Consider the following 27,782-nt stretch of genomic DNA (forward strand, 5'->3'; position numbering starts at 1 on the left):
TACGACCATAAATTCCGAGCGTTCAAAAACTTCACCCGAACCTTGCCCAGTGGCTAGTTCGGGCTCAACACTTGGGTGCACTAACTCCAGTCCGTGATGGAGAAGTTCTTGAAGGGGGCGGACCTCGAAACTGCGCCCCTTTGGAACAAAGGAAAAACTCATGCCACGTGCCGAAAAACCTCCCTGGTGAGCTATGATTGTAAAAGAGGCTTACCAAAAAAGGTTTGTTGGATGTTATGGCGGTGGTAAGAGGGTTCGTCAAGTGGCGCGCGGAGGGTTGCTCAAACTGCAGAGGCGAGCCCGTGCGGGAGGCACTCGGCAGGGACGACCGCGCGTGAAGCACGCGGCGTTGAGGCGCACGGGGCGTGCATTGTGCGGCAGTGGCGGCCGCGCTCGACGTTGAGGCACGCAGGCGCGCGGGAGCGCATGGGGCATGCGACACTCGAGGGCGTGCGGTGCGGATGGCGCTTGGCAAGGCCAAGGCTTAGGCGCAGCGAGCAACGTGCATGGATGCTCACGGCCGAGGGCACGAATGCACGTTGAGGTACGCAGCACCGAGAGGTTTGCACGCGGCACACGCACACGTTGCGGTGAGCGGTAGCAGATACTGCATCGATGAGAGAAGGGCGTGATAGGGCACGTAGAGTTTACTTGTCGGGCCGCTGAGGCAAGTGGCACGCGGGAGCGTGCGGTGCGGCTGAGGCCTGCGGCGTGATGCAACACCGGATGATCATGCGCAGGTGTGCGTGGCAGCAAGGGACGGTCGTGCATTGAGGCGCATGGCATTGAAGTGGAGGGAGCGCAGGGGCGTGCGGAGAGCCGAAAGGCCTGCGTGAGGCAGGGATATGCTTGCGGAAGGCCAGAAGGGGCTTCCGTTGCAGGAGGTGGAGTGGGACAGGTTGGGCCCTGCGATGATGGAGGTGTTCGGGGGAAGGCTGGGAGAACCACGCCCAAGCCTGGTGGTCCTTACAGCAGGTTTGTTGTAAGGGTTTGCCAACCCAAAGAGGAGGCCGGAGAAGAAGAAGAGATCGGTAGGTCCGGTAGGGGGAGCAAAACAAAGAAGGGAAAAGGAGAGAAGAAAGGGCAGAGAGAGAGAGAGAGTAAGCAGGGGAGAAAGCAAACTTCTAATTCCTTTCATTCATTCGATGCCCAAAACATTACAAGTGAGAGGGCTTTATAAGCCCTGCACTGGAGTGGTCCCCACAGGCGATGCGCACTCTACAAAAAGGAAAAAGGACAAAAAGCAAAACGGCTTCCTGACAAGCACGTGCCAGATCGTGCGCCAGGTTGGCCACGACATCTACGATGCGCCTGCCGCAGGGTGGTGGCCGTACCAACGGCTGGGTGTCGCCTCCTGCCATGCCTAGAAGCTTCCAGAGTATCATAAGGATGGGCGTGGCCTCCTGCCACGCCGGGAGTTCAGTATTGCGTGGGCCCGTAACATAGGTTTGATCAATGTATAGTTTTCTAATAAATTTTCATGTTTTAGATGTATACCCACTCCCGAGCTTCGACTTTCGGTGCTTCTGCTAACTGGCAGGAGCAGAAGGACTTCATAATGAATGTCTTTAACACCATGACAGCGACAGTGACCACAGACGTACAGGCGCAGGCGACGCAACAGACCACGTGTGTCCATCCCGTAGAGGTTACCCCAAACCCCGGGGTAGTGACGTTCGAGAAGTTTCTTAGGTTAGATCCGCCAACTTTCTCTGGGAAAGCCGACACAGAGGCTGCTAAGAGCTGGGTCGAGGAGATTGAAAGAGCATTATGCATCCTGCCTGTGCTCGACGACATGCAGATGGACTTTATGCCAAGAAGTGTTGCGACACCCTGCGACAGGTGAAGTACGACGGAGTGGAGGTCATTCCTTGGGAAACCTTCAAGAAGGAATTCTTAGATGCATACTTCCCCGCTTATGCACGGAAATGTATGCAGGAGCAGTTCCTCGATTTGGTTTAGGGGAACATGAATTTGGTGGACTACACCACCAAATTCAGGAGTTTTGAGCGCTACTGCCCAAACCCTTTTGTTGATGATAAGGCAGGGCAGCGAAGTACGTTTGTGGACTGAAGGACGAACTCCGAGTTCGTGTGATGACGAGCCATCCTACTATATTCAACGATGCGATCGAGTTTGCATCCATCCTGAACGAGGAATGGGAGAGGTTCAAGGGTGGATCACAGAAAAGAGGCAGCAACAGGGGCAACACCAGTAACGGAGAAAGGAAGAACCCATCAGCGGGCAGCAAGGCGAAGAGGCAGAGGAAATAGCAGGGTCGACCCCAACAGAGGCAGCAGCAGGGGAAGACTTTGTTTGTGTGTTGGAGGTGTAACAAGAACCATCCTCAGGGCTCTTGTCTACTCTTCAAGGGGCCTGAGACCATGGTTGCCAGTTGAGGAAGCGGGAGCGGGAAGCGAGGCACTTTCAAAATTTTAGGAAGCGGGGAAGCGTGGGACCACTTAGGACCGATTCGGGAAGTGTCTCGGAAGCGACCTAGGAAGCGTCTCGGAAGCGAGGGGGAAGCGAAAAAAATAAAAATAAAAGATAAAAAATACAAAAAATTGAAAAAAAAAACAGGGGAAGCGAGGGGGAAGCGTGATGGGAAGCGTGCTTCCCATTAAAGGGAAGCGCGTCCCCCATTAAAGGGAAACGCGCTTCCCAAAAAAGGGGGACGCTTCCCCCCACGCTTCGGAAGCGCGACGTTTCGCGCTTCCCCTTTTAGTTAGGCGCTTCCGGTAACCCTGCCTGAGACACATTGTTACTTATTGTCCGAACAAGTCGATGGCTTAGGAAGGACAGCAGCAGCCACAACAGCAACAACAAAAGCCTCAGCAACAAGCACAACGGAGAACCAACAGGAGAGTATATGTTGTCGCAGTTGCCACGCATGACGATAAAACTGACCTGATCGAAGGTATTTTCATAGTCGTTGACCATTATGCTCGGGTGATGTTTGATTCGGGTGCTACCCATTCCTTTATCTTGTCTTCTTTTGCGAGTTTGCTTGATCTTGTTTCATCTAGCCTCAAGAAGGCGCTTGATGTGATGTCTCCGATGGGTATATCTTCTTCTTGCGGGAAATACTTTCCTGTAGTCCGAGTGATCATCGAGGAGCATGAGTTGTTTGTCGACATTATCAAACTGGACATGACTTTCTATGATGGCATTTTGGGTATGGACTAATTGTTCAGACACAATGCTATCCTTTAGTGTCGGGAAAAGGTGTTGTTGGAGCGCCCCAACTTGTCAGCACTAGTGTTCCAGACAACTAGGCCGGTGAGTGAGGTGAAGATTATCTTGGCATTGAAGATCTCCAAGTACCACAAGCAGGGTTGTATGCTATGTCACACGGACTCTTCTAACAGGGCACCGCACCCGCACTCAGGCGGGGGCGACACTTGGACACAGCTTCCATTGTATTAGGTGAAGTCAACCACACGGAGGTCCATTTCTATCTAAAAGTAAATTCAGTTAACCCTAATCAAGTCCATTTTTATCTATATTATATATATATACAAAAATGCACACGCATAATCGTAGTGTTAACTTAAAAGTGTTAAAAATTATATATGTACCCTCCCCGCACCCAAGTTTTTTTAAAGTGTCACATCAGCACCCGCGCCTAATGTGACATAGGTTGTATGGTGTTCCTGGTCAGAGTGTCTGCGACAGACAGTCAGGCGACACCTTTAGAGTAGTTGGATGTGGTTCGTGAATTTTCAGATATTTTTTTCGAGGATTTTTCGGGTTTGCCACCTCACAGGGAGATCGAGTTATCGATCGAGCTAGTGCCTGGCACGACACCAGTTTCTCGAGCACCGTATTGCATGGCAGTTGTAGAGCTAGTTGAGTTGAAGAAGCAAATACGAGAACTTATTGACAAGAGCTTCATCAGATCGAGTGTGTCCCCTTGGGGTGCACCTGTTCTCTTTGTCAAGAGGAATAATGGGTTCATGCAAATTTGCATAGACTACCACATGTTGAACCAGATGACAATGAAGAACAAGTACCTTTTACATATGATTGATGATCTGTTCGACCAGCTGAAGAAGGCAAAGGTGTTCTCCAAAATCGATCTTTGTTCTTGGTACCATCAATTGCAGATCAGGGCAAAGGATGTTCCGAAGACCGCATTCACGTCTAGATACAGGCACTATGAGTTTTTGGTGATGTCTTTTGGACTCACCAATGCCTCTGCAGCATCGATGACATTCTTATTTACTTCGAGTGCATGGAGGAGCACAGAGAGCATCTGCGGATTGCGTTGCAGACATTGAGAGAACATCAGCTTTATGATAAGTTCTCGAAGTGTGAGTTTTGGCTCGATAGGGTGATGTTTCTCGGCCACGTGATCTCCGAGAAGGGTGTTGAGGTCGATCCAGCCAAGGTGGAGGCAGTATTGTCTTGGGAGCAGCCGAAGAAAGTTTCAGAAATCAGGAGCTTCTTGGGATTGGCGGGCTACTACCGTCGATTCATACAGGACTTCTCACATATAGCTGCTCCGATGACTCAGCTTTTGCAAAAGGGGGTAAAGTTTGTTTGGTCACCTCAATGCAAGGAGAGCTTTCAAAAGCTGAAGAGGAGGTTGACCACGGCCTCAGTGTTGACTTTGCCTTTTAGGATGGGCAGATTCGTGGTGTACAATGATGCTTCGAAGACCGGACTGGGTTGTGTCTTGATGCATTACGGAAAGGTCATCGCGTACGCTTCTCGGCAGCTGAAGGTGCACGAGAAGAATTACTCCACGTATGACTTGGAGTTAGCGGCAGTTGTCTTCGCATTGAACATCTGGCATCACTACTTGTATGGGGAGCAGTTCGAGATTATCTCTAATCACAAGAGCCTCAAGTACATATTCACACAGCGTGATTTGAATTTGAGGCAGTGCAGTTGGTTGGAGTTCCTGAAGGACTATGAGTTATCCATCGCTTACCACCCTAGTAAGGCGAATGTGGTGGCAAACGCGCTCAGCAGGAACACTTCAGTCACGACAGCCAGTTTGATTGGGTGCAGTTGGGATTTGATCGAAGAGTTTGTCAGATGACAGCCAATTGCAGACGATTTCGGATATATCCTTTGTGTTGGGATGCAGTCACGGCCTGAGATTATAGACCGTATCGAGGAGCTTCAGTCAACCGAATCCGAGTTCGAGAGGTTGTACGTAAGTGCCCAGAAGCCTGATGTGCAATTTCGCTGTGAGAACAGAACCATCATGTTCGAAGACAAATGGTGGGTTCTGAAAGCACCGCGGGAGGAGTTGATGAGTGAGGCCCACAGGTCGAAGTATTCTGTTCACCCTGGTTCTACCAAGATATTCAAGGACCTCCAGCGGACATATTGGTGGAACGAGATAAAGCGAGATGTAGTAGAGTTCGTGTCTCGGTGTCTCACCTGTCAGCAAGTGAAGATCAACCATCAGAGACCGGGCGGACTTCTTCAGCCACTACATATTCCACAGTGTAAGTGGGACGACATCTCGATGGACTTCATCGTAGGGTTGCCAAGGACCCGACGTCAGCACAATGTCATCTGGGTGGTAGTGGACAGATTGACGAAGAGCGTCAATTTTCTACTGATCAGGATCAGTCAGAGCTTGGAGAGTCTAGCAGATCTCTATGTAGATAAGATTGTTCGACTTCACGGGGTGTCACGTTCGATCGTGTCAGATCGAGACCCTCGTTAGACGTCTCGCTTCTGACGCCAGTTACACTAGGCTCTTGGTACCACGTTGAAATTCAGCACGGCTTTTCACCCACAAACTAACGGGCAGACAGTGCGCACGATACAGACGCTTGAGGATATGCTTATAGCGTGCACGTTGGATTGGGCAGGAGAGTGGGATAGGCATATGAAGCTTGCAGAGTTTTCGTACAACAATAATTACCATGCTAGTATTGGTATGACCCTGTACGAAACTTTATATGGCAAACCATGCAGATCTCCAGTGTGCTGAGATGAGGTTGGAGTGAGAGCAGTGGAGTCTCCAAAGGTCATCCAGTACTACTCGGACCAAGTGTGGTTGATCCGGCAAAGGTTGGTCGCAGCACAGAGCAGGCAGAAGAGCTACGCCAATCAACGGCGCAGAGAGCTCAGCTTTGTCGTGGTTGATCACATGTTTGTACGAATCTCGCCCACGATGAGTGTGTTCCGGTTCGAGAAGAAGGAGAAGTTGAGTCCTGGGTATGTTAAACCCTTCAAGATCCTTGAGTGTGTTGGGGAGACCACATACTGTGTGGCGATTCCTCCTCAGTTTTTCCAGATTCACGTCTTTCATGTCTCAACGTTGAGGAAGTATGTACCTGACCCCTCACATGTGATCCACTACGACGCGGTTGAGGTGCATCCTGACTTGACGACAGAGGAGAGGTCATTGGAGATTATATATCGCCAGATGAGGACACTAAGTAGTAGGATAATTCTGTTCATAAAAGCGTGATGGCAGCATCACGAACCAAACGAGTGCACCCGGGAGTCCGAGGCCAATATGCGTAAACACTACCCACACTTATTCGGTATATTCTAATTTCATGGACGAAATTCTTTTAAGGGGATAGGGATGTAATATCATGTGTTTTTATATTAAATTAAATTCTGGCCTTTTGAAATTTTAGTTGTGTTGCAGGAAAATAGATAAATACTCGATTTTAGGTGACATCAATTGAATCTGGGCTTGGCCCAGGTCTCATCGACAAGACTTAAATGAGCCAAACAAGATATGATAAAAACTTTTATTTTTTACCTTTAAAATCAAGCGAAATTCAAGTTAAATTCGAGTGAAATTTAGAGGCAAATTTCAAGTTATATATCATTAGATGCACCTCGAAATGTTGATTTCAACGATATTTTATTTTCCAGAATTGGGGCTACGGTTGGCCCAAAAATCATATTTTTCAAAAAAGACCCATCTAGATAGGACCTAGTCTGAGTTGGATCGAACCGGATCTGATCCATATGATCCAAGTTAATATGGATCTGAACTCAGTCCAAGACCCATATTAATTAGGATATGATCAAGTTCAAGATCCATATGGATATTGGATATGAATTTGGATCTTAAATCTGGATCCACATCCAAAATCCAGGTCTAACAAAATTAAAGCTTTAAATTCAATATAAAAGTTTAATTTAAAGACATTTAAAGTTAAAAAGACTCCCAAAGGGGTAAGACACCCTCTGAAATTTGTTGGATATTTATTAATTAATAAATAATCAGTAATTAGTTAAATTAATATTAAAAATAATTAAATTCCGAATTTCAGTTACATATGGTAGTTACCAAATAGTGGGGTCTCTACAAGAGCCCAGTTTGGTTGAGTAAACAAAACAAAAAAAGAAAGTAAAAAAAGAAAAGAAAAGTAGAAGTGAAAAAAGTCAACAATGGGATTAGGAAGGGAGGGCTGGAGATAGAGTTCCATATGGGAAACTAGGGCATCACCCTCTAGAAGGCCTCCCCATTATAAAAGCTTAAAAAAAGGAAGAAAGAAGGAAAGAAAGAGGAAAGAGAGAAAAAAAGAGGAGAAGAAAACCTTCTCCCTCTCCGGTCATCCAATATTTTTTGGTCTTTTTCACATTCCAAACAAAGGTACGGGTTCCTCTCTTGATTTAAATTGAGGGAAACTGTCTAAATCAGATTTATGTGGGGTTTTTAGATGGAAACCAAGAATCTGATTTTGTTTGTACATATTAAATTGATGTATTGATGTACGGGGGTGGGAGCCATGGAGTTCGATGTATGCATGGCTTGTGTTATGTATTTCAGATTTAAACTTTTGATTTCACGATAAGAACATGCTTTATACATGAATATGCATATATATATATATATATGCATATATATATATATGAGTGGGGGAATTCGGCCAGGATTACCCTTAACCCAGGACGGACAGGTAGACTAGAGCTATCACAGGCTTAGCAAACCGAGTCTAATTGTATTAGTGTGTTTTAAGAAAAAAAAAGTTACATATATTCGTATATTTAGATCTGCAGACTGAATGACTGATTTTTTTTTTTTCGGTCTGCACATGACTGATTTTTCATCCTGTACATGGCTGATCTTTCGGCCTGTACAAGATTGATTTTTTGGCCTGCACATGACAGGTTTTTCAGCCTGTACATACTCAGATTTTCAGCTTGTACATACTTAAATTTGCGGTCTATAAATACTCAGATTTTTAACCTGTACATACTTAAATTTGCGGCCTGTACATACTTAAATTTGCAGCCTATACATACTTAAATTTTTTGCTTGTACATACTTAAATTTTTGGCTTGTACATACTCAGATTTTCGGCATGTACATGACTGAAATTTTGAGCCAGTTGTATGGCTGATTTTGGCTGATTTTTTGCCCTGTACATGACTGAATTCTTGGCCTGGTATATGGCAGATTTTCAGCTTGTCGTATAGCTAACTTATGGCCTGTTATAAAAACAAAATTTCAACCTGTCATATAACTGATTTTCAGCTTGTTACATGACAAATTATCGGACTGGTTAAATACATATTCATGTGACTGTTCATGTATATCATGATAAGACTGTTCATGCTTTATAAAATGTCACAAAATGCATGCTTCTATATAACTGTTATGCATACTTTTATATGACTGTCATGCCTTATGAATGTTGTTAATAACATGTGTAATTGATTATGCATGTTTTTATATGACGGTTCATGTGTCATAAAATATCACAAAAAAATTATAGGGTTAAGTGTCGTGAAGAGACCACATATTTGCAGAAATCAACATGAAACTGCATATGGTCATCGGTTGGGGTTGGGATGGTTTTGCCTAAGCCCAGCCGATTGCCAATGGAGTCTGTCCCGTATACAGGGCAGCATAGCTTCGAGCTCGGTATGTTTTGATTGGTATCCCAAGCTTGCCCGAATTGGCAAAAATATTTGTTATTTCCATATGATTATGGCACAGATATGCATACTATGAACACGCGAATTCTGAAGTTTTAATGGTGTTGCATTAACATGATCACGAGCATGTTTGCATGTTAGTTATGAGATGAACCAAGAAAACAAAAATGTATATTGAAAACGTGTGTTTATATGCATATGAAATTTGTTATTCATGTACATTCGTATGGAGTGTGAATAAATGTGCATTTGTGGGCATGTTGAATGATTGCATAGTCACATGTTCCCTGTGGTTTTTGCATGAGATGCATCAGTGGTCTTAATATGAACCATTGTAGGCCATGTGGGCCATGAGCAGGTGTTGCTCTAAGTTTTATTCTATGCATTGCAAAAATCCATTTGAAAACTATTGATTTCTGAATTAATTACACTATTAAATTTTGCAACGGTCTAAGGTCCCATACGGTGTTTTGCATGTTGATTTACAAAACTAATCTTGTGTAAAGAATTTGTCTTTTGATAAAAAGATAAAAGAAATAAAACAGTATAATTAATGTTTCTTCCTAGATGGCCCTTCCATAGTATGTGAATCTTGGATGACGATTTTGGGAAACCGTTAGGATACTGAAACTCCGTGTGTGATTGTGCCCCTGAACCCGATATGGCGGTTCGCCTCTCAGTCACGGTTTTAGGGAGTTTTACGTAACTTTACCTGGAGGTGGTGTGTAGATACTGTTAAATTATGTAATCAAATCCTGTAATGTTATACATATATATATTTTATATATACAAGGTAATACATATACATATATTAATATATATGTATATGTATCTACTTATTATATATATAAAATATATATTTCTATTATTTAGCCATAGGGGCAGTTTAGTCTTTTTTTATTTTTACGCATATTCATTTCTTGAATATGTATTGTATTTTTTCCCTTTTTATTTTTCTCTTTTTTCTTTTTTGTAATCAATGTACTTTGTACCTTGGGGGCCCACCACTAGACGTTGGGCCCCTCCAACAGTCACATTTGTGACCGTTGGAGGGGCTCCAACGACTATGTGGGAGCCCCTCCAAGGGTCTCTCCAAGCCCTATATAAAGGGCTCTCCTCCATTGTATTTTCTAAGGCTTTGGGATTATAGCCCAAGCTTGTGTTAGTGGAACTTATGACTTTTGGGTTCTTATTTGTGCATTTGTGAGTTTGTGTTGTGCATTGTGTGCACAAGTGTTTCAAGTGTTCTTGTTGGGCGTTTGTATACGCATTTATTTCCAAGAATATTGTAAGATTGTTCGTAGTATCTTGTTGGAGATACTTTCACATGGTATCAGAGCCTCGTTTGAAGAAGGAGGATCATGTGTTTCTTCTCTTTTGAAGTGCCTCGAAAAACGTGCATTCAAGCTATTGAAGTTTGGAGTGGATCATCTCCTTCGAGCAATATTTTAGAAGCCTCTTTTGTCAAGAAAGAGTTGAAAAAAAGCCTTTAAGGTACGTATTGTTTTTCATAATCTCTCCTCTCTAATGGGTGAAAAAGACTCATTTCTCTCTTGGGTTCAAACTCAATTGGTCCAACTATCATGTTTGGGCCGGTAACATGGAAGCTCACATCAAAGGAAAAGGGTTGTGAGGCTATGTCCAAGGCTCGATTCCCAAACCGGAATCCAAGATAACTTCCATAGAAGGAGAAGAGATAAAAAAATTTGAAGGAGATGAAAGAACCAAGACCCTTGAAGAATATACGAAAAAGCATGAAGAATGGGAAATGAGGAATTTTAAAATCCTCTCTTGGCTATTTTCATCCGTAGAAACGAGAATCAATGCAAATATCATAAAGTTCAAGAAGGCTTCTCAAGCATGGGGTTATCTTGAGAAGATGTATACCTCTAGGGATTTATCTCATAAATATTATTTCCAAAAGAGGGCGCTAACGCTTCAACAAGGAGAAATGTCTATTAGAGAGTACTTTGTCGAGCTCTCTTTTATTTGGGATGAGTTTGCTATGCTCGAACCCAAATGGAGTGGTGAAGCCATAGAGCTTCGTCACAAACAATTTGAAGAAGATAGATTTTTTAATTTTTTGAATAGGCTTAGGCCCGAATTCGAACAAATTTGATCTTCTCTTGTATATGCTTTCTCTTCTCATCCTCTTGAAGATGTATTAACTAAGTTAAGTGGGGAAGAAACTCGGATGTGTATAAACAAGAATACCCCAAGTGTATTAGCCACACCTTCAAAAAATGAAGATAATGAAGGTGTAAATGCCGTTTGAGGACCGGGAAACAACTTAAAGACATACAAGCATCCTCATTTCAAAACCAAAATCCAAGTGGACAAGGAGGAATGAAGGACTATAGCAAGCTTACTTGCTACTTTTGTAAGGAACCAGGGCACATCAAACCCATGTTTCCAAAGTTAAAAAAGCTTCTTGCCATGGCGACTACATCTCAAGAGGGCCCGTCATCTTCAAATGAAGTCCTCTCTCTTCAACAAATCGTAGATGCTCTTCAACCCCTTCTAAAAGGGGCCACTTCCGGTGCGGCCATGTCAACCTCCTCTCCCCCCGGTAAGACTTTTTGGCTTTTGGATTCGGGTGCTTCATTTCATATGACTCCAAGTTTTAATTCTTTTTTCAAGTATACAAAAAATCCCCTTTCATCCTTTGTTTCAACTGCGGATGGAAGGTCTCTTGAAGTAAAAGGAATGGGTATCTTTGAAAAACAAGGATTCTTTATTCCAAAAATTAGATTTATACCCAAATTAAACTTAAATTTACTTTCCGTTTCTCAACTCTCGGATCATGGGTGTGATATAAAATTCTCATCTAACAAATGTTGGATACAGGATCACCAGTCCGGGAGATTGATTGGGGAAAGCTCTAGGAAGGGTGATCTTTACTATGTTGATTCCCTTCAAGTTCCAAAGAATCCTTTTTGTAATATTGTTCAAAAAGATATTAATGTATGGCACAAAAGACTTGGACATCCAAATATTGTAAAAATTTTCCATTTGTCTTTTGTCAAAAGTTTATGCAAAAGTGATTTCACTTGTAATGATTGTATACTTGGGAAAATGAAAAAATTACCTTTTTTCAAAGATCTATGTTTACAACTAGACCGTTTGAAATTGTTTATTCTGATGTATAGGGTCCGGCACCAGTTTTATCAAAAGGTGGATTCGCTTATTATGTTATTTTTGTTGACGATTATACGAGATATTGTTGGATTTATTTTCTTAAACACAAATATGAAGTTTTTTTAACTTTTAAAACCTATCATATGATGATTAAGAATCAGTTTAATGGGAATTTCAAAATTTTTAGAACTGACTCAAGTTGAGAATACCTTTCAAATGATTTCAAAAACTACCATGAAAAATATGGTATTCTCCTCCAAAGATCTTGTCCAAAAACCCCTCAACAAAACGGGCTAGCCGAAAGAAAGCATAGACATATAATAGAGACAACCCAAACTTTGTTGGTCTCTCAAAACATCCCAAAAGGTTTTTGGGCTGAAGCTGCTCTTGCATCTGTTTATCTGATAAATCGGCTACCCTCTAAAAACTTGAACAATATCTCGTCTTTTGAAAAACTCTATACTAAAGAACCTGACTATAGTCGATTAAGAATTTTTTTGTTGTAAATGCTTTGTTCTTACTGATAAGAACGATAAGCTCTCACCTAAAGTGATTCCCTGTGCTTTTCTTGGATATTCCGAAACCCATAAGGGGTTTTGTTGTTATGATATCAAGAATGACAAGTTGTATGTCTCCAGAAATGTAAGTTTTTTGGAAAATGTTAATGGTTTTGAAAAAGGTGAATCCTGTGAAGATAACATGGATTATTCTTTCATATTTGAAATGTTAGCTCATGATGATGACAATGAGGATAATGATGATGGTTTTACTCCTAATGGCATCAACGAAAATGAAGATAGTTCCCCTCCTCTTCCCTTGGTACCTCAACATAGTAATGAAGAAGATTTAAGAGAACCTATAACATATATCCATAGAGATAGAAGTAATTTCAGGAGTGCTATTGAAAAATACAGTGAACCTAGTAGTTCTAGTTCAAATGATGATATACGAAGAACTGAGAGAAGTAGAAGAGTACCCTCTAGGTTTGTCTCGTTTGATTCTTTTTCACCCAGATATAGGGCTTGTCTTAGCGCTATTCACTCTTACTTTGAACTAAGGAATTTTGAGGAAGCTAAAAAATGTATAGAATGGCAAGAAGCTATGCAAAATGAACTCACTGCTCTTAGGAAAGCAGAGACATGGGAATTCTAAACCAGAGTTGTCAGTCGAGGAAGCGGGAGCGGGAAGCGATACGGGAAGCGGAAGCGGGAAGCGAGGCACTTTCAAAAATTTAGGAAGCGGGAAGCGGGGGACCACTTAGGAGCGAACCGGGAAGCGTCTCGGAAGCGACATAGGAAACGTCTCGAAAGCGACATAGGAAGCGAACCGGAAGCGACATAGGAAGCGAACCGAAAGCGACCTAAGAAGCTATAAATTTCTAAATTGTAAATTATAAGCTACAATGTTCTAAACTCTAAGTCTAACCTTAAAATTAACATAATCCACTACTTCACTTCATCATGCAAGATTCAAAATAAAAGTATACCAAAAAAATATTATAAGACCATGACAAAAAAGTAACATAAAAGTTTTTAAGTTGGACAACTCCAACTACATCATAAAAAAAAAATAATAATTCAAAAGTTCATTAATCTGTCATCTTTCTCTTCCCCTTCAAGTCAGTAATAGATCGCGAACTTTCTGCATCATCACGTGCATCTTGTCCTCCACGACCATGTCTTCTGCTCCTTCCTTCATTTCCTATAATGAATACGTTAAAAAGTTAAAATGTTCAAAAACCATAATTTAAAATATAAAAAACACAATATCAACATACCTTGCCTAGGTCTCCGGCTAAAGAAACGATCAATCCGACCATGAGGAACTGATGGTCGCTCTTGTATATCTGCAGTTCTACTAGCTCTGATGGATTGATTTGTATCCTCTTGAACTTCATTTGTACGTATAATTATTGGAGGTAATGGAGCTCTTGGTTGTGCATCTTTATGTTTGGATTTGGAAATAGTGCTTGATTGTTGTGCACTATCATCCAAATCTCTCCATCGCATATCCTCTAATCTCAACGTATTTTCTTCTACAATAGGAAGTTCTGGATTGATATCCCATTTTCGACTAGGCCCTTCTTTATAGCGATTGTTGCACCTTTTATAACAAGAATATAAAATATGAATGTTAATAAACAATCAATGATAAAAAAAATAGAAAAAAAATACCAAAACAAAAGTACAACACAGTTTAATTATACCTGTCAATCAATCGAAGATTGGAATGAATATACACTAAGGTATCAGCACGATCTTCATTGAGCCTATTTCTTTTAACATTGTGAATGTAACTATAGGTGCTCCACACTCTTTCTGCAGAAGATGTGCTAATAGGTTGAGATAAAACCTTAATGGCTAATGCTCTCAACTCCGGTGTATCACCACCATAAAAACGCCACCAATTAAGCACTGACATTGTAGGATTCAGTGCATCTATTCGTGCTGCATTTCGGCTAAATCTTCCACTTCTTGATGCAAAAGCCACAAGTTGTGACCTATAAAGTGTAGATAACTCTTCATTTCCAGAAGATATGACTTCAAGCGCAAGCATTGCACCGTCTAAGATATCATTATCCTTTTCTGCAAAAAAAATGTTTAGTAACTATAACAAGAGAAATGTAAATGAAATAATAAAATAATTAAATCATTTAACTTTAAACTTTATTAAATAGATAGAATTAATTTTTTACCAGGAGAAACTCGTTTGACCCCTCCTGCTGCTGGGATTTTGAGATACTCCGACTCGTAATATTTTGGAGTAAGCATGTGGGCTAGACTATGGAGAGGCACATTCATTCTGTCCCATCTATTTGAGACAATCTTATGAATCTTTTCATATAAATCTGGTTGTCCTTTTAGATTGTCTTTGATTTCCCCCAACATGTTGTCCATGCCTTCATACACTTCACCAATTATAGGGCCTTCCTGATCACAAAATTTAATCATCTTATAGATGGGTTTTGTAATCAATAATGCTAAACGTACAGAATCCCAAAATTCTTCATCAAGAACAGTTGTTTCTGTTGTAACAGCCCTTTTTTTCATAATTTCATCCGTGCATGATTGCTTCCAATCACTCCATCTATCTGAAATTACTGTGAGCCTTAAGCTCTCCCTCACATCAAGCAAGCGTTTCAAAGTAGTATAATGTGAAGCAAACCTTGTTTTTGCAATCTTTATTAATTCTAATTTTTCATTGCTTCTAAAGATTGCTAGTGCTTTTGAATGATTTGTGATATACTTCACAATTTCTTTACTCTGCAAATATGTTTCTCCCAACCAATGAAACTCATGTGCCAAATCCTTGAAGATCAAATTAAGTGTGTGCACAACACAAGGTGACCAAAAAATATACTTGTACGTTTGTTTTAATTCTTCACCTGCTAACTTGCAATTTGCTGCATTGTCTGTAATCACTTGCACTACATTAGAAGGCCCCACAAGTTTAAATCCCGTTTTCAAAAACTCGGCAATGTTTGCAGCTGACTGTTGCACATTAGAAAAATCGCTTGCATATAAGAACATCGAGCCAAAACAGTTTGAGGCAAGTATATTTATCAAGTGTTTGTTCTTGATATTTGTTCAACCGTCTGAGACAATGGAAACTCCAAACTCCTCAAACTTTTCTCGAAATTCATTTAACTCCCTGTGAACACACTCTTTCTCACTGTCAAGCAACGTTGTTCGCGCTTTTTCATATGATGGGGGTTTATATCCGAGCACTTTACTAACTGCAGATATCATCTCTTCCCAATATGGTGATCGAAGCACATTGAAAGGTATGTCATTTGCACACAAAAATCTGATAATTTTGTGATCTACATCATCTCTTTCTACCTTTTTAAAGGTATCACGAATATCAACTGTTTTTCGGCTTCTACTAGATGATGTAGTAATACTAATAGGCTTCTTTGGAGTATCAATTCTTGATCTCGCACATAAAAACTTGGGTTCCACCTTGCTTTCCTTGCCCACTCTTCTTTTGTTTCAATACATGGCGCCATAACACTGTTGTTTTATGCATGCTAGGTGGTTCATCATCTTGGTCATCTTCAGAATAGTAGTCATCCAAGTCATATTCTTCTTCATCTTCCTCATCAAAACAATTTTCGTTTCGGTCCTCAAACTGATATGGACAAGCAGAAGACCTCTTCTTGCCCTTCCCAACACCACTAGATGATTCATGCTCCAAATTGTACAAAGAATCGTCATCGTCATCAGAATTATCGTGATCATAGCTTGAGATGGTCATTAATGAAGCAAAGAACATGCAAATATATCTGCATCATAAAAGTATCAGAATCAACCTAAAACACTTAAAAAAAGCTATTATTAACAGTAAATAATGGAGAGTGAAGAACACAAAGCATGGGGATGTAAACAAAAGACTAAGCTAAAAAAGGGGGGGAAATTACGTGCAATCTGACTATCACTGAACTAAATACTCAAACAGACACTTCAAGTTCTAATAAGAAACAAGCAACATAAATAACTGAGAATATAGAGAGCGAGAATAGTTTGATTGAACTGCTAAATCAGATCAAGAACATATAAATCCAGTTTTCTTTCAGAACTCCACTAAAGTTCAATACCCGACTCATTGGGAAATTCTCCAAGTACCCATCAACTTAATTTTGCACAAATGGAGAACATTAAAGTGCTACCAGCCTTGGCAAACATTGATCTCTGAGACAATAGACTTAGAACTGAGGTTCTAAATCATTACAGTTATCTTCTTCATGATAATGTTCATTTACTATTTGTACCAGGCACCAGCTCACATCCTCCAGCAGCTCTCAGCCTCTCACTGTACATCGGACTAAAGAAATAGCTTTTAAAATGTGGGAACAGCACACTCAAATGCTCTCCAATAAAACAATAATATTGCATATTATACCCGTTATACACCAATTAGTAAAAAAATTATTCATCAGTGTAGAATAGTTAAGATCATTAAAACCATCAACAATATCATGTTATCTCTAATGATACTTCCACCCCATCCGGTGCACTGATTTTCTTTGCCAACTGATGAAGTATAAAATGAACTTCCACATACATTATCACCATCATATCATAAACAACTGAAGAGTTAAATAAGAAGCTACAGCACATAATGGCCAATGCAAATTAACAATCCAGCTATATCAGAAAAGTTTTGTGACGAATGCATACCATCTGTTTAGATAAGAAGTTAATATTACATTGCTTACGCTATCAATAGACTAGTATCATGGAGACAATAAAAAACAACCCACTGCTTCATGCAGAATGAATAAAAAAAACGGCTGCGATAATGAATCAGAAACTAAAAAAACTACAAACAAATCCTTGATCTACAGTAACAAAAAAACCCTTGATAGTTATGAGAAATAGACGAGTCAAAAACCACAGTGGTTGTCAACATCGTCTGAAAAAAGGGAGAAAGGGGGGAGGACATAGGGCCACCCTCTGTCCCTATAGCCCACTGTGAGGAAAAGAAGGGGCGGAAGATAGAGGGTGTTCCTCTGTCTCCACCCGGCACCAGCACCAGCACCAGCACCATGAAGAAGAAGTGCGAGACATGGGGGGTGCCCTTGCCTCAGCCACCAGCAGCCATGAGAGAGTCACGGACAGATATACACCCCGAAAAAAAAAACCCTGCGATAGATCTACACCGAGAAAGAAAAAAGAAACCCTTGAATTTGATCACTTTCCCCAAAACTACCCTATTGGATCCCACTGGTGGAGGGGAGCTCGCACAACAGAGAGATAGAGAGAGTGACAGAGCGTGAGAGAGGGGGATAGCGTACCTGAAGGTGAACATCTTCATCTTCGAAAGTCGGTGGAGGCCACCGGAATTTTTTGAGGTCGCCGGAACTCGGAGCTCGCCGAAAACTCGAGAGAGAGAGAGAGAGGAGTCGAAACGCGTGAAAAAACAAAACCCTAAGCCCCTTTTGATTTTATTTTTTCACGGGTTTTATAAAATACCCATTTTAACCTCGGTAAAAAATATAAATTCATGTGTAAAAAAAAATTAAGGGCAAACTCGACCTTTCCATAATAGCGTCCCCCTTTAAAGGGGTACGCGTACCTCTTTAAAGAGGTACGCGTACCCCTTTAAAGAGGTACGCGTACCCCTTTAAAGGGGGACGTGCTTCCTCAATTGAACCTGCGCTTCCCCTCGCGTTTCGGAAGCGTTGCGTTTCGCGCTTCCGAAACGCGTCCTGGGGAAGCGTGCTTCCCCTATTCTATAGGCGTTTCCGGTAACTCTGTTCTAAACTCTACCTATTGGAAAGAAAACCACAGGCTGTCGTTGGGTATTTAAGATTAAAACTAAGAGTGATGGATCTCTGGAGAGATACAAAGCTCGATTAGTTGCTAAAGGGTATAGTCAAGAGTATGGGATTGACTATGAAGAAACTTTTGCGCTTGTTGCTCTAATAGTAACTGTCTGATGCCTCATCTCTGCTGCTTCTATCAACAAATGAAACATCTATCAAATGGATGTTAAAAATGTTTTTCTGAATGGTGATTTGAATGAAGAGGTTTACATGGATGCTCCACCTGGAATGAAGACTCCCAAAGGGAAGGTGTTTCGCCTTAGAAAAACCCTTTACGGCTTAAAACAAGCTCCTAAGGCTTGGTATGATAGGTTTAACTCTGTAATGATAGAAAATAGTTTTTTATCTTGCTTTACTGATACTGTTTTATTTGTTAAGAAATCTAATGCAGGGATTGTTATTTTATTTCTTTATGTGGATGATATGCTTATAACCGGAAGTGATTCTAAAAGGGTTAAAAGCATAAAATCAATTTTAAAGGATAAGTTTGAAATGTCTGACTTGGGTTTTCTAACTTATTTTTTGGGTATTGAAGTAGCTTACTCTCATAGAAGGTATTTTTGTCTCAAACTAAGCTTGCGTCTGAGATTATTGACAGGTTAGGTATTATTGATGATAAGGTTTGTGAAACTCCTGCTATAGTAGGAGCTAAAATGAAGATTGATGATGGTGTTCTTCTCTCCGATCCTACTCCCTACAGACAGCTTGTAGGATCGTTGATGTATCTGAGTATTACAAAGACTTGATATCTCACATGCAGTTCATACGGCAAGTCAGTTTCAGCATACATCAACCTTCGTTCACATGAGTGCTATCTTACGAGTCGTAAGATACATAAAGGGCACTTTAAATAAGGGAGTTTTTTTGTCATCTTCCTCTGATTTAAAATTAATTGCATATACTGACTCTGATTGCGGAGGTGACCCAAATAACCATCACTCCACCACTGGTTTTTGTGTGTTCTTAGGAGATTCGCTGATTTCATGGAGATGTAAGAAGCAGCAAAAGGTGTCCCTATCATCAACTGAAGTCGAATATCGTGCCATGACGACTACTATGGAAATTGTATGGATCCATCAGTTGCTGGAAGATATGGGTATCACAATAGAAGGGCCCACCAAGCTATGCTGTGACAACAAAAGTGCGATTTATATTGCTAAAAATCACACTTTCCATGAGCGAACCAAACACATAGAAATGGATTGTCATTATGTTCGTGAGGTGTATCTCAAAAGAGTCATTGACCTTCCATATGTCACATCAGAATATCAGTTGGCGGATTTCTTCACTAAAGCTTTGTGTGCTCCGCGCTTCAACTTTCTTCTTAGCAAACTTTCGGTCATCCTGCCCTAAGTTTGAGGGGGGTGTTGAATTATGTAATCAAATCCTGTAATGTTATATATATTTTATATATATAAGGTAATACATATACATATATTAATATATATGTATATGTATCTACTTATATATATATAATATATATTTCTATTATTTAGCCGTAGGGGTAGATTAGTCTTTTTTCATTTTTGCGCATATTCATTTCTTGAATATGTATTGTATTTTTTCCCTTTTTGTTTTTTTCTCTTTTTTCTCTTTTTTCTCTTTTTTCTTTTTTGTAATCAATGTACTTTGTACCTTGGGGGGCCCACCACTAGTCGTTGGGCCCCTCCAACGGTCACATTTGTGACCGTTGGAGGGGCTCCAACGACTATGTGGGAGCCCCTCCAAGGGTCTCTCCAAGCCCTATATAAAGGGCTCTCCTCCATTGTATTTTCTAAGGCTTTGAGATTATAGCCCAAGCTTGTGTTAGTGGAACTTATGACTTTTGGGTTCGTATTTGTGCATTTGTGAGTTTGTGTTGTGCATTGTGTGCACAAGTGTTTCAAGTGTTCTTATTGGGCGTTTGTATACGCATTTATTTCCAAGAATATTGTAAGAATGTTCGTAGTATCTTCTTGGAGATACTTTCACAGTGACCAATGTTATTAAAAACGCGCCTCAAGGCATAAAAAGCGTGCCTCGCCTCAAGGCGAGGGGCTTTATGACTTGAGGCGCACGTACAAAGCGCAAAAGCTCTGAGGCATGCACCTCATGTGCCTTGAGGCGCACGCCTCAAGGCGAGGCACGCCTCAAGCCAAGGCGTACACGCCTTAAATGTTTTAGTCAAATTAGGGTTTTTTTAATCAGTTTTAACCAAGTCGAGGCATTTACGCTCTGCTCTCCCGCCTGCTCTCCCTCTCTTCACGCTCCTCCTTTGCCACTGTCGCCCACGTCGCCACCACTTCCACTGCTGCACCCGCTCGCTCTCCCTCTCCCTCTCCCAGAGGTCAGGTATATTGTTTCCTCTCTCTCTCTCTCTCTCTCTCTCTCTCTCTCTCAGAAAAGGAGGTTTCCCGAATTGGAGCAATTCAATCAAGAGAAGAACACCAAATTCCTGTGAAATGTGATTGATTTAGGCTAATTTTGGCGGATTGTTGTGCTGTCAACTTGCAACCAGTTTGCTTGAGTTGCCCGTGTCAATCCATGCAACTATGTGGTCTACTAAGTCTTTGTTGCCATTAGGTGTTGGCAGGAACCAGGTGGTTTTGATTGTTTTTTAACGAACTGGATGATGTTAGTGAGCTCGTATCCATTCATAGTAGTGTCGAGTGATCTTGGTGGTCATGTTAGGATTGCATAGGCCGAGCTTGGCCTGCTCAGCCTTGTTCATTTGGGTCAAACCCAATTAGAGATCAGACTCAGGTGTTGGTGCTGACCCGAGCTTGAAGTCATGACAAACAGAGCCAACAAGTAGATCTCAAGTTGGATTCATATGAAAAGTATTGTATCTTTTAGCATTGTTAGTAATAGGAATCTACATGCTGGATCACCCCTTTTCAAACCACATACTCCATTCAAATGCTCTACGACATTGTGCATGACATAAGAATCTTGTAAAAATATATATAATATATGTTTAAGAATTGACTCGCGAAGTTGTGCTCCCTTTGCACATGCTCAGCTTGACAACCCTTCACGATCAGCTCGTGGCTTGGCTAATCGAGCCCCTTTTATGAGATCTTAAAATTAGCTGAATTGGACAAGCCACAGGCTGCTCGACTCATTCTCATCCCTATATTACAAGATAATAGTAGCTATAAAAAATGGTGACATCAAACATGGTTATTTTAGAAAAATAAGCAGAGAGGCAGACCATTTGCTAATATTTTGGGATGCTCATGCCATTGTTTTTTCTATGTATCAGTGTCTTTTGTACACTTTTTACATTGGTATAAAAAATTTAATATAATCTATGTGATGTGGGGACTTCTACTAGGTTGTTGTTTTGGTGTTGAACTCATACAAATACCAGTCACCAATATTGACTATATTTTGAAGATATCATGATGTCAATGGTTTTTTCTGCAACAATTGATAAAAATGTGAATGCATTAATGTTATTTTTACATGTTAATCGCATATTTTTTCAGTATTTCTTTGAGATTTTTTATTTCTTGTTGGTTGTTGCTTCATCAATAGAGAATTTTTTAGTTATTTATAATTTTAAATAGTTTTTTTAAGTTAAAAAAAAAATTGAAGCTTACGCTTTACGCCTCGCCTCAGATTTTAGTGGAGCGCCTCGCTACGCCTCAACGCTTTTCACAACACTGGTAGATATTGATATTATTGATATACCAAGAAAGTGGCATCAGTAGATGTTGATTTTCCTCATTTCTCGACATTAGATGTTGATTTCTAATGTTTCGATTGATGGTATTGATTCCTCATATCGGTCGAGGGTCAAGTGTGGAACCTAGTAATAAAATACAAATTGTGTGTTAAGCTACAACTGGTGACCTATCTTGAACTTCGAGAATTGTTGTGCCTGTTTTGAATATCAGCAGGTTTTAATGAAAAGTGAAACTAAATTTGTGTGCATTTAATAGGAACATGTATACAAAAGAAAACTCTAATAATAATTTAATAAGTTATTCATGCATGTGCATTAAGATCATGCATATTTATTGTTTTGCATTAGTTCATGCAATTTTACTTGTTTATTTTTCTATTAGTTGTTGCCAATGCATGATATTTAATCATGAATGCCTAAATAGCTATTGAGTTGTGAGATTGTTGTAGTTATGTTCCTCTAAAAATATTGCATGAATTTGATTTATGTTTTTCTTGCTTATTTGGATCTTTAGAGGAATTCATATGTAGGATCCTTTATTCTGACCCTGTGCCCTTTATGTTTTTCACAGGACCTGAAGCCCAGTGATAGGACGCCTGTTATATGGGGCTTACGAGGTTGCGTTAGTACTTTCTAATATTTTCTTTAGGACAGTGTGACTGCATAATTATTGACATTTATTTGATTATGTTCTTAAACATTAATTATTGATGAATAAAGTTAATCAGTTGATTGTTAGGTTAATGTAAGATCCCTTGTGGTTTGGATTGTGTTATATATGTAAGGCCCCGGATCTCTCTGTATCATTTTCGCAATTGTTTAAAAAAAACACTTTTCAACGGGGATGAATTAGGGTCGTTACACTACCAAACCCTATAGGGTCTAGGTATGGTGATAAATAAGAAGACCTGATTAAGACCCGGGTCTAGACCCGAAGGTCCAATTAACACATGGATCCAGGTATAGTTTGTGAAATTTTAAACTAGACCTGGGCCAGTCCCAAGTTTTGATTAAGACCTGCAATTTTTCAATGTAAAAATGATAAAAAATATTGTTTTACCGGGTATGGCCCAAGTCTCGTTCATGTAGTTCTTATCAGGTCCGAACATGGTTTCTCTTATGGTGGGTCTGATTAGACCCAGATCCGGACCTGATACCATACCTGAAAATCAAGGCCAGGTCTGGTTCCACCTGGGTCAGAACCAAACCCGACCTGTTGACACCCCTAGTTAGCACTCTCTAGATTAACGTTTGCCAAATCTACTTGGCACATTATCACGATACATGTGAATCCTATAGAATGTAAGGATACAAACATATTGCTATCTCAATCAATCACTTAGCTTCATTCACATTGTGAAATATTTATTTATGACTTTTTCAAACAAATTTTCTTCAAAACATCGTTAATATATACAAGACATACACACATGAACTTGGCTTAGAATTCCATTCAGTTTGAAATATAAAAGGGCTATAATTGCATGAAATTTAATAACATGTTAGATGAAGTTTGAACAGCTGTCCAATTTGAAAACAGTTTCTTCATAAAGTCACATTTTGTTGTTATGCAAGCTAAACACAGACAAGCACAAAACCAAAAATGTCACAGGCTAGTATCAAGTGTCAACTATTCTAATTGTGTATGAAACAGTCATTCTGCAAGCTAATCACAGACAAGAACAAAGCAAAAATGTCAGTCATGATGTAATTTAGTATCAAGTATCAACTATTCTAGTTTTCTACAAAACAGTTGTTCTATTCCCATGGGCGCTACCTCCGTGTGTAAGCCGACGCCCAGCACAGGCACTGGGGCGAGGGTCCTAGCCTCGGAGTTTAACGCTGATGGGACGGTGTCTATGTCCCTGCACCTGGGTATGATTTCTCTGAGTTGTAAAAAATATATACATAATCTTAGACCTCAAGTGATGACTTCATAAGTCACTTTTTAATAGATGCAAAGCTACAAGGATCCTCACCTGTTGACGTGCAGACGCAAGTTTTGATAATTCATCTGCCTCTGAAAAAGTCAAAAACCATTGACTCAATGGATGATCCTTTGTATCACCTTTCTTCCTTTCATGTGATTTCTCATTAGGCCCTAGAATTTTAAAAGCAAGATCAATTACGAAGCACATGTCTCAGTAACAGACACGGGTTAAAAGGAAAAGATCTTAATAGAAATACAAAGACCATACCACTTACCCGCAAGTGTTGACAAATTTAAAGTAGGAGGCAACCTGGTCACAACTACAGCTGGATGGTTGTGAACTCGAGTAAAGAAGGCTTCTGAAGGCTCTGAGAATATTATTTCATCATATGATTCTACAACCACAGGTTTCTTTGTTGATTGAGGTCCAGATTCATCTTCAGGGTACAGTTTCAGATGGTGATATCTGCAACATATCAACTTAAGATTCAGGTCTATCATGTTGTATCTGGTACAGAATTATATCAAGCATCCTGATAAAAAAAGAATAAATCATACTGCACATGATGAGTTTCTCATCAGAACTTACAAGTCAACCTGTTTGTCAGACACATCACTGTGGAAGAAAAGAGTGATGGCTATCTCAAATTCTCCCCACCCAGATTCTGACAGTTCAAAGGGAGCTGATTCTACAATTCTGGTAGGATTGTCGAAGCTGGAATGCAACTGGAAGACAACACGCTTGATTGCTACACTCAAATCCTCATTATTTGCACCACGAACATAAACAGTCCATTTATGTGACTGAAACCTGGTAAATTTTAAAAGCATTTGTAACTCATATCATTTATGTTATTAATGAAGAGGATGGCAAAATCATTTTTTTAAAAATACAGTGAAAAACTAGTTTTTTAGAAGTACTTACTCACTCGCCTTTTTCCCAAGCCAAAAGGAGATAGTCCCATACACTATTGGAATGCTTATCTCTACATCCTTGAGTCGCTTGACCTGCTATAAAAGAATAAAATGATTAGAAAATCAACAGCAAAGTAGATGTTGCCCAGGAGCATCAAGAGTAGATAATAAGAATTTCTCTGAATTTATGCATAATAACAAAAAAAATCTACTGAGGTGAATTACAAACATTTGATAAGCTGAAGCTTTGTGATCGGGGACAATACTTTCAACAACTTCGCAGTTTTTCCCAAAAAGTAAAAGCATTACATTCTACTAAAGTAAGAAAAATATGATAAACATGTAACCATTACTTATTTCCAAGTCTGCTAGGAGACAGCTATTCATCCAGGCATGGCATAAGAGGACATGGTGCTAGGTTTTGTAAGGGCAGTACATGCAAAATGGAACACGACAATTTGGAATGAACCAATGCAATGTTCGGAATCCTGCACAAGTAAATAAGAATGTGGTGCTTGAGCATGTATTAGATTTTTCAGCCTTGTAACCTGAAAACTAGCCCATGCAACACCTTATGATCCATCTTGAGCAATAGAAATATCGCAGAAAATCCGGACAACTTTTTATATCTTGTTCCATTACATGGTAAGGGCATAGTCATTACTGGAGATGGGGTCATTCCATCCCATAAGACATACCAGTTCATTCTTCCTTCAACAGTAATGGTTATCTAGTGCAACAAACTATTGATGCATGTTCCTTTAATGCATCCCAAAACTTATCACTCTTGTAGTCTTTGGCTGCTCTCTGATTGACAAGTTAAATTGAAGCATGATTACTTGTTTTTTACAATAATTTCAGCTAACATGATTTCATGGGGAGATCTTATTAGGCTCTAAGGTCTAAACCACCTTTAGAGTATACTCTGCAACTTATGTTGACCTAAAACATTGCCACATTTTTATATCTTTCATCTTTCCTATGCTATCAAGTACAAAATTAAAAGTTGTGTAATAAAATGACATGTATATATGAAGCTGACTAAAATCAAACTGGACTTGATGTCCTGGACAGCAGGCGACTCCAATTTGGTCTTACATATCTGAGTAGCATAGTGTTTCTTCGTAACCTATGTCACATAGGCGGGTGCAGATGCATGTACAGGTGCGGATGCAGCGATGCGGCACTTGAAAAAAACTTGGGTGTGGGGAGGATTTTATATATATATATAAACAGTTTTAAGTTAACACTACATGTATGTGTGCATTTATGTATTTATATATATAATATAGAAAAAAATGAACTTGATTAGGGTTAACTGAATCTACTTTTGGATAGAAATGGACCTCAGTGTGGTTGACTTCACCTAACACAAAGGAAGTTGTGTCCAAGTGTCGCACCCGCCGGTGCGGTGCCCTGTTAGAAGAGTCTGTGTGACATAGTTTGTAACCATAAACCTCTCAATGTTAGAAGTAACCAACATCTCCATACAAAAAACTATTTCTTACATCCCTTCTGCACAAGCCGCTGGCAGATAACAATTCATAAACTGTGGGAACAAAGCACCAAAAATCAGAAATCTCATGACATGATTCGTTCAGCATTTCTTTAATGAAGATAGTCTTTAAAAAGATGATCAGCAGATTCTTCAGCAACTCCACAAAGACAGCACCTACTTTCTAGTTGAATTCCTCTCTTGAGATACATTTATGTACATGTTGAAACTAAAAAAATACCATTTATAGTGTGTCTCCATTGTAGGTTGTCCTGCCCGAAAGAAGGTTTTATATGTGCTAGCCTCCGCATAAGAGTGGCACAATCCCGGAAAGCTTCCATGCTGGGATCACGCCCGAAGATTCTTCCTTCTTGTGGGTGATTGCTCCAATTGAAGCGATTTTGGCTTTAAGCTTTAGGCAAACCGGTCTAATATGACCCAATTCATTATAATAGTGACAAATAGCCCCCTTCATATATCCACTATTATAGTTATTTTGTTTTACAAAGAGGGGGGCCTATAAGCCCTTACATTGGTAGCCAGCCTAGTAACAGCCAAAACATCATTACTCTTATTAGTCATACCAAGATGAGTTACTTCTTGGCAAAACTCGGCAAGAACATCTTCAAGAGGCATAGCCTTGGTCATATGAAAAAGAGAGGACCTTATTCAAATTCCGATCTTAGACCATGGAAGAATTGAAAGAAGTGTTCTTTCTCGATTTGCTCTTTTTTAAGCTCAACATTTTCGAGAGCCATCCATTTTGGCTCAAGTAGTGCCAATTTGTCTCAAAGAGGAGACAAAACACTAAAATAATCACGGACACTCATGTTCCCTTGTTTAGTGATTCTAATATTGTCTTAACAAAAATATTGTCTAGCAAGATCTTTTTGGATATACATACCCTTAAGAAAGAACAAAGCTTCATTGGCTCTTCTAAAGTTAACAAATGTTGGCACATATTTTTAAGTCAGCATTGTTTATGAACCATGTCAAAATTTTAACATAGTTGCTTTCTCAATCTTCTACCTTTATTTGATGTTCATGGATAGCTTTAGCTCGATCATCTCCTTCAAGGGCTTTCTCAATACCTTTGACTTTTGTAAGCTTCAAAGTGGATTCAAGAGTAATACCCATCACGAATCCCCAAAGTTTTTTGCCTTTGAGGTGATTCTCCATGTTTGGACCACATCATATAGATGGTTTTGTTGAGTTTGTAGGAGAGCTTTATTCTTGCTTCATGCTCCATGACGAAAAAGAGTTGAATAAAGAAGAAGAGGAAGCAACACACTTGAATCACAAGCACACGAACTACCACGGACAAAGCCTCCAAGATCAAAAGAACCCAATGGGCTCTCATACCATGTAATGAAATACAAGCTCAACAAGAGATGTGTCACAAGAGGCTATAGAGAGATCTCAACCACATAAT

At 40.1% G+C, this 27,782-nt stretch overlaps 2 protein-coding genes across 3 annotated transcripts in view; both read right to left on the reverse strand.

The window, feature by feature from the left end:
- Positions 1-27,782, reverse strand: part of LOC149835921 (transcription initiation factor TFIID subunit 14b-like) — a 35,785-nt gene that overhangs the window by 4,504 nt on the left and 3,499 nt on the right. The window contains exons 2-5 of one of the 2 annotated variants that reach the window (XM_090008856.1): positions 24,866-24,948; positions 24,530-24,751; positions 24,216-24,406; positions 23,990-24,111 (exon numbers count right to left, since the gene is read on the reverse strand). In XM_090008856.1, the coding sequence (XP_089864982.1) occupies positions 23,990-24,111; positions 24,216-24,406; positions 24,530-24,751; positions 24,866-24,948 (618 nt within the window). Of the gene's footprint in view, positions 1-23,989; positions 24,112-24,215; positions 24,407-24,529; positions 24,752-24,865; positions 24,952-27,782 lie in introns of both variants that reach the window. The other variant, XM_090008855.1, reaches the window with a different exon arrangement.
- LOC149835922 (uncharacterized) lies at positions 13,346-15,574 on the reverse strand. Its single transcript, XM_090010712.1, has 4 exons — positions 14,708-15,574; positions 14,219-14,597; positions 13,790-14,115; positions 13,346-13,713 (listed from the first exon to the last, which is right to left on the reverse strand). Exons 1-4 carry the CDS (start codon positions 15,540-15,542, stop codon positions 13,601-13,603), a joined length of 1,653 nt encoding a protein of 550 aa, XP_089866838.1. The 5' UTR covers positions 15,543-15,574; the 3' UTR covers positions 13,346-13,600.

This window comes from Nuphar pumila, chromosome 6 (assembly GCF_984573655.1).
Source record: "Nuphar pumila chromosome 6, dmNupPumi1.hap1.1, whole genome shotgun sequence".
In the NCBI taxonomy this organism is placed as follows: domain Eukaryota; kingdom Viridiplantae; phylum Streptophyta; class Magnoliopsida; order Nymphaeales; family Nymphaeaceae; genus Nuphar; species Nuphar pumila.